General features: G+C 38.3%; 1 protein-coding gene across 6 annotated transcripts in view; it reads right to left on the reverse strand.

The window, feature by feature from the left end:
- Positions 1 to 7772, reverse strand: part of sptan1 (spectrin alpha, non-erythrocytic 1) — a 52200-nt gene that overhangs the window by 2070 nt on the left and 42358 nt on the right. For all 6 annotated transcript variants that reach the window (XM_034895497.1, XM_034895495.1, XM_034895494.1 and 3 more), the window contains 9 exons: positions 7608 to 7740; positions 7393 to 7491; positions 7109 to 7268; positions 6103 to 6179; positions 5730 to 5939; positions 5228 to 5524; positions 3417 to 3529; positions 2822 to 2839; positions 1466 to 1520 (listed from right to left, as the gene is read on the reverse strand). In XM_034895497.1, coding sequence (XP_034751388.1) covers positions 1466 to 1520; positions 2822 to 2839; positions 3417 to 3529; positions 5228 to 5524; positions 5730 to 5939; positions 6103 to 6179; positions 7109 to 7268; positions 7393 to 7491; positions 7608 to 7740 — 1162 coding nt within the window. The remainder of the gene's footprint in view (positions 1 to 1465; positions 1521 to 2821; positions 2840 to 3416; positions 3530 to 5227; positions 5525 to 5729; positions 5940 to 6102; positions 6180 to 7108; positions 7269 to 7392; positions 7492 to 7607; positions 7741 to 7772) is intronic.

Consider the following 7772-nt stretch of genomic DNA (forward strand, 5'->3'; position numbering starts at 1 on the left):
TCATTAACATATATGCCTATATACAGATCACTCTCAGGTTGACACTTAGTTCTGAAAGTTAAGTTGCACAACTTAAGATAATGTTTATGTGTTGAATGTGTGCTTTAGTTTGAGGTTGTTATTGCATTTCAGAAAATGTTTTCTGTAAAAACAATGTAATATGGCCCTTAAACGCATTTAATGTTTATTGTAATTAATAAATTATTGTTAAAATGTAGCTTTTTCCAAAAATTAAACCAAACTATTGTATATTATTGCTCTTCAATAAAACAGAAGTATTCCTTATCCGATTACTCAATTAATCAATGCAATAATTGGTAGAGTACTTGATTACTTAAATAATCGATAGCTGCAGCCCTAGGTATGTTGATGTAATAACTATGTGGGTAAAGGGAAATAATACACCAGCTAGAACCGTCTGGTGTGTTGAGAAAATTACATCACACTACTGTACTGTAGCCTTTAAAACCAGGAAAAGACAACACTTGAGTCCCATCAGGATATTACGATATCTATCCTCCTATATTGATATCGATATATATTTTCCAGCCCTAACTTTGCAGATGTCACGTAAAATGAAACACAATGGCCCTAATTTACGAAAGAAATGTTCGACAGAAAACAGTGTTATTTCCACACAAAGCTTGGTATTATCAATATGGATGTGAGCGCAGGCTACGATCAAATTTCACATGAAGTTTAATCTCATGAATGCAAGTTAACTCATGAATGCAAGTTTTTGAGTCAGTGAGGACTTGCGCTGCAGCATATAATCAGTTTAACAGGAGAAAAAGTCATCAGTTGACCACTGATTGGCAATGGCAGATCTGGCTCTTTTAGAAGACCTCTATGTGCCGGTACAACAAGGCCCTATTAAAACTGAAGGAATTCTTATTCTGTCTTTTCTGTAAATACAACGCACCAAAATTGGTGGTTGCATCAATTCTGGTGAAAATTTACGTATTTGAAGGGTTATTTTAAGACCCTGCAGTACATTTAACATAGACTAAGGAAACTAGGTACACATACTGTATGTATTATGTCAAGACGCCCAAAAAAGGTTCATTGGATCCATTTTTTCAATTGTTCAATTGTGGAAAAATAGCACTTTTCTCCCCATTGTTGACCAGTGACAGGTCTTTACAATAGAAAACACTGTAGGCCTATTCAGTTGTTAGAGACGTTTCGCCCCGTTTTTGGGCATTCCAACTTGTTGAAGCCCTCTAACGACCAACTCTTCAGATGTGAGAAAGTACCTAGCTTATTATTACAGACATGACACACTGAAGGTTTGCCACAGGAATGTTTGTACGTTCTCAGAGGGTGGAAAACATTTTGACAGACGGATGGACGGACAGACCGACTGACACAAAACATCAACATCTCGACCTCACCTCAGAATTGAGCAGACAAAAGTTCTTGGTCTGTGTCCATGTGTCAACATGCAACAGTGAGTGATACTTACCTTGGTGGCCTCCAGCTGGGACTCTAGGGTACCAGATTCTTCCACCATACACGACCTGACACCAACAGAAACTGACATTAGAAAAGAAGCAGCATAGTCTGATGAAACCACTGCACTCACTCTGACACACATAAGATATTAGGAAGACTACTACAACCAGCATTCCCAGAGAAACCTTTATGAACTATAATTACATTGCGTGTTTGAAAAATAAATTAGGTGTATAATTTATCATGCCAGTATTGGGGCAAAGTAATTATTGTCACATTTGAAAGTGGTAAAACTGTTATGCTGTCTTTACTACCACAGAGTGGAGCTGCATTCATGCCAAATATCTACTGGTAACCCAAACCATGCAAGTTAGGGCTACTGCACACAGGACTGGAAACTGTAGAGGATCATTAGTAGTTCATGAATATGAAAGTCCGTTTTCAGTTACAGATGATGAATGGTGCACCCTGAAGTCACTGCGCCCGTTCTAAAAACTATTACAAAATGAACCAATGGGACCAAATACCATTAAAAGTTAATAGTTGCTTTGTTAGGGCCTGAGCACAGACATTGTTGATTGGCAAATGTCCTATTGACATAGCTGTTTATTTTTTTATTAGTCCAAAGGAATTGCCAATAACTACTTTGATGTGTAACTCGTAGCACGCTAAATAGGTTCACCTTAAATGTGTTCAGAAAGCATTAAGACCTTGATGATGCTTTGTGTATTTGGGATGTTGGATGCCACGATTCGTGGGGGTACGAGGGCCCATGCATCGCTGCTTTAATTCCAGTTTAGAATGTGTAAATATGTACAGTGGAAGCTAATGTTCAGTTTCCATCCCTGAATTACACACAGTAAACAAGGTGACAACTAGCTAGTCAGTCCAGTGGTTAAAAGTAGTGCTGGCTGCAGCCTGGTGCTATGAGTTTGAGGATTGGGTGAATGTTATTACAACCGTAATATACTTGATTAGACTGAAGTGCATGACGTCAAGCAACCCTCAGGGCACTGCGTGTGTCAGAAAAAACAAAAGGAAATAGCGTAAGGCTTAGAAGAGGTTGACCTTCCAGAAAGATCATCAGCAACTTGGTACTGATAGACACAGATAACTCGTCGATAGGCTATGCTATTTAAAGATAGAATGGGGGAAGGACCAGAGATTAAACATCAGACAACGAAATAGAATTTTTTTTTTACATCAAGGAAGAATATGTCTTTAGACTGGCCATAAAAGCCACTGCTGTAAGATTTAAGATGTAAGATTTACTTTCATCATCACATCCTATAGTTTTCACGCTCACACACATTGGACCAACCACTCGTAACACAAACCAAAAAATAAAGAGAAAAGTTATATTAACCCATCCAGAAGATATGTCCTGATTAGAACAACGATCCAAAGCACCAGCGAGGAAGCAGCCAAGAAGAGGGGGAAAAAAAAGGGGAGGGATGGAGAGAGAGAGAGAGAGAGATACAATTAGACGTTAACATGAGGCATTGACAGTACTCACTGCAAACAAAAACAAAAAACAACTGAAAACATTACACGGTAAACACCAGTGTGGACAGTGGTGAATGTGTTTGACGACATGGCTCAGGGATATGTTCTTATGTGACGTTCGTGCAAGAGACCAAACACTTTGCCAGTTTAAAAAAAGAAACATGTTTTGTGCTAAGCCTGATCAGTAACGTTACTAAAGATAAAAGCTGAAGAAAGTACCTTCTACAGGTATTGTATGTGAAACCAAGTAAGTTGTTGATGCAAGTCAACAGCGGTCAAACATTGTGTGAGCAGCTACAGAGCATCATGTAACTATGACATTGTCATCATTAAAAACAACATTCATGCTGAGCAACTAAATTGAAATGTTGATTTTTAATTATATGAAAGCAGAGCTGACATCTATGTCACACTGTAAAAATGTCAGCAAGAGAAGTAAGAGAACCATCCTCTACCTGGTCTCCTGCAGCCACTGGTGGAAAGCGTTTGCGTGCTGCGCAAACTCCTGACGCAACTTGTCGTTTTCTTCCTGCCTTCTCTGCTCCTTCTGCAGCTCCAGCTCTCGTTCCTATTCACATTTACAGTCATAAAGAAACAGACAACACTAAGGTAAAATGCACTGAAAATTATTTTCAACCCATTGAAATATAAATATTACAAATAATGGCAACTGAGCCATTAAAACTACAGGACCACTGCAACATCCATTTACTTTAAATTGTGTATAAATTTGAATCTAGAAACTTCTTAGTGTTTAAATTAAACCAATCCCAACTCTTAAATAATCTTTGTATCAAATTAACCAATAAAGTTGTGTTCCCCTCCATTGACTATTTTAAGTCCAGGCTCAAAACACTTATTCGCAAGCATCTGATACCTCCTGATGTGGAGGATCTCTCTTTGGCGTGCCTGTGAGCGGTTTATTTGTGCTTGTAAGCTATGTGCAATGTGTGTTTTTTGTTACGTTTTGTGATTTTTAGCTACCTTCACTTGTCTGTACAGGCACTTTGGTTAATTTGGGTTGTTTTTAAATGTGCTTAATAAATACATTTGACTCAACTCTTTACCTGTACCTTTTTATTAATCCACACAGTTAGTTTGAAGTTAATGGATTACTGTAAATTTGTTTAATTTTAGGTGTGCCCTATTAAATATTCTTATAGTCTTGTTAGGGTTACTTTGACTGATGGCCAAACTGAACAAATAAAAAGAAGATAAAAAAGTGTGAATGAAAGCTCCATAAAAAGATAGTCAGCGGCCCATCAATGAACAAAACACTTAAAACTGTATGGTTATGTATTTGATTACATGTCAGGTTGACAGATCAGGGACTGATCTAGAGATAATTGCTCAAAAAGGTATAGTATGCTTTATTCTTTTTATTTCTAATTTCCTTCACTTTCTAGAAATGATTGTAATACATTGGATGTCTAATTATGTTAAATATTATTTGTTAAAGTAAAGACAGTGTTGGCAATGACATTCCAGATATTGTTAAACAGTTGTTCTAGAAGTAAATCTTTTTTGCAAAAAAAAAGAAAAAAAGAAAAAAAAGAATTCAGCTGTAAGAGTTCTCTCTGATTGGTTTATTGAGTACAGAAAAATTGACAGGTTTGCTGCTACTCTAGTTCTTTTAAAATCAAGGCTTAAGACCTTTCTTTTTGATGTTGCCTTTCTATAAATAATTGATAATTTCCTATACTGAAGTTGCACTGTTAAAATTATATGACAATCTTATCTACTTTTATATTTTAGTTGTTTTTAACTGCTCTTAAATGTTTAATTTGTAAAATAAAGCTGACCTGCCTTGTCTTTATTACTTCTTATTAGTAAAGAGTTGACTAAACAGATTTTCAATTTCGTAAATAAAAAAAAAGCACTCAAACTAGATCTGTACTAAGTATTGAAATCTGTATTGGGTGGGGGAAAAAGTCAGCTTGGTACATCCCTGAACAGAACTCCTGCAGGACCTAAGTAAGTATAAATGGTCTGCAGCAATGCTAAGTATAAATTATATGTATGTGCTAAATTGTGGTGAACCACAGGTATGTTGGCTGGAGGTAGAAAGATTACTTAGACTTAAAGGAGAAAGTGAATAAAAATATTAACAGGTTGTATCTGTGAATAAGTGTGCGTGCATGAATCCATATACACACAGTGTGTGTGTGTGTGTGTGTGTGTGTGTGTGTGTGTGTGTGTGTGTGTGTGTGTGTGTGTATATATATATATATATATTTTTTTTTTTTTTTTTTTTTTATGTGGAGACCTTGATGATCTTCTGCAGATTTCTCCAGGTCTCCTCCAGGGCCTCCATGGTGAACCAGGTGTAGGGGTTGGACACCACCTGGTAACTCTTGATCTGCTGGTCCAGCTCGGCCAGCTGGTTAAAGTCGGCCTGAGCTGAGCTTAGCGAGGATCGGAAGGCCTCGTGGGCTTCACGCAGTGCCCGGATTTCCTCCAGGGAGTTGCACCTAACCGGGTCTGTTAGATCCTCCTCTGCATTCTCAAACCAGCTGTTGAAGGCAGATGCCTTCTTAGCGAATGTCAGAAACAAGTCCTCAACCTGTCGAGAAGATATGAGCTTTAATTCTTTAATTTAATCAAATTTATGTATAATACCTTAGGTGTTATAATAAAATGCTTTTTATTGTGTTAAAGCTTTGATTTTGGACATTATCATTTCAGAGGATTTAAGTTTATCTTTGGAGGTGTGCAAAAATGTTCAGAGACCACCCCTTCAACACAGGATGCTCTTCTGGCCTCTTTACCTTTCTGAAGTGCTCTTGAGCCTCTAGCAGCTTCTTTTTGCGAGCAGCTGAGTTGGACAGCAGTTGGTTCCAGCGCTTCATCAAGGCAGCATGACGAGCTTCAATAGCTTTTGATTGGACGTGCTTGGCTGCCAGAAGCTGGTCCTTGAGAGCTGTAATGTTGGTGATGCCCTCTTGCTGGAAGGCCTGGAGACCGGCATCAAAAGTCTCCTGCAGACAGAAAAAAACAGAAAGAGTAACGCAAGAAGGTCTTCATTTAGTTTTTTTGTCCTTAGTCAATTCTTCACCCCTATTAGAATTTCTTAGAGAGATCTGGATGTAATGTAATGTTTATGAGAATAAAAGGAGAACACGGTTTTGTAAGATGGAGTACCTGCTTGGTGAGCAGAGTTTGGACAGAAGACAGGTCTCTGCCATAGTCATCAGTCTTCAGGCTGTTTTCTTTTTCACCTAAACACAAGCCGGTTCAGAAATGGTAAAGCCAGACTTAAGTCCACAAAAACAAGTCCAGCCAAATCCAACTTTATACAGTTACAGTTAGGTCAGGCTTTTCAAATTATCTATGAAATGGCTTTATTTTTGGAATAAATACACTTTTTAACAGTTGTTACGTTTAGCGGGTACAGAAGACTGTAAGCGCATGGGATTTAATGACAGTCAACATAGCCAGCATCTAGCTTATTTGCTGCGCTGTGGAGTAATGTCTGAAAATGCAAGACTAGCATCTAGCCACCATTGACATTGTGGGACATCGGGTTTAGCATTCTCAACCTAGCAAACCCTGTGAACTTTGAGTCTAGTGAGAAAGGAACGGGGGAGACAACTTTATCCAATGTTTTGAATTTGGAATACAGTAACCATTTAAAAAGCCATCTGTCAGTGTATTGTACATATTACATATTGCACCTTTAATCAGCGGTAATGTTATTAGGGTTACAAGTTAGGGTTGCAGAATTAAAAAATTAAGTTGCAACAGCAGAATGATGACACCACTCGTGCTCGTTGAAGGACGTTAAGAAGAGTTTGATTGTATAGTTAGAATATCCAGCAGTCAGAAACAGTGAAATACACATCAAAAAAGGTAGGTCTAATATTTCCACTTAGGACCAACTACAACCATTAGATCGGAGAAAAGTTACTTTTGTGTTGAGTTAGTTGAGTTTTGCTCAGATTGATTTTACAATTATTCATCTTAGGTTGTTCTCAAAATAGGCTTGGGTGTTGCCTAAGCCTTACAATGACTAGAAAAAACCCTGGTGTTCCAATCCTCCACGGATTTCGGTCCGTGGAAGATTGAAGCTTTGTTTTTGTGGAAAATACACCCAGTACAGTCAGTGTTTACACTTATTTTGGAACAAAATTTCCTAAAGTGTTTGTACCGATCCAGGATTCCACCACGTCAGCCTTCCAGTTGAACTGCAGGAAGGCAGAGTTTTCATCCAGCTTAGCCTTCCTCTGAGCTGCAGCTCTCTCCAGCTCAGACACTTTGCCTCGCAGAGCTGACATCTTGGCACTGATGTTGTCAACATGATGGTTGTTCTGTTAGAAACACATAACAATATCTTGAGAAACCTTTGTTTCTGTAGTCATACTGCGCAAAACATAGATGATTATTTACATATACTTATTGTAAGTGTTCTCTCAATTGCTATATAGTCAGTACCTTCTTGATAAGCTCGTCTCCGTTAGTACACACATCGTTGACTCTGTCCCTGTGCACGGTGAAGTCAGTCTCAAATGCTTCATGCTTTTTCAGCAAGCCCTGTTAAAAATAAAAGTTTTCTTGACATACAGTAAAACTCATCACTCGTTACAGTTAAAAAAACAGTTATTGTTGATGTTTTGTAACTTGACGCGTTGTATGTGACAGAAAAGCACCTGCACAGCAGCCAGTGTATCTCCGTAGTCCTCACTTCCCACTAAATTCAACTTCTCATTAATCCAAGCTTCTTCCTCTTCCACATTCGCCACAAATTGCTGGTACTCCAACGACTCCTCCAGCCTCTGTCCCCTGAGAGCGCACACACACACACACACACACAC

Source organism: Etheostoma cragini, chromosome 16 (genome assembly GCF_013103735.1).
Source record: "Etheostoma cragini isolate CJK2018 chromosome 16, CSU_Ecrag_1.0, whole genome shotgun sequence".
Taxonomy (NCBI): domain Eukaryota; kingdom Metazoa; phylum Chordata; class Actinopteri; order Perciformes; family Percidae; genus Etheostoma; species Etheostoma cragini.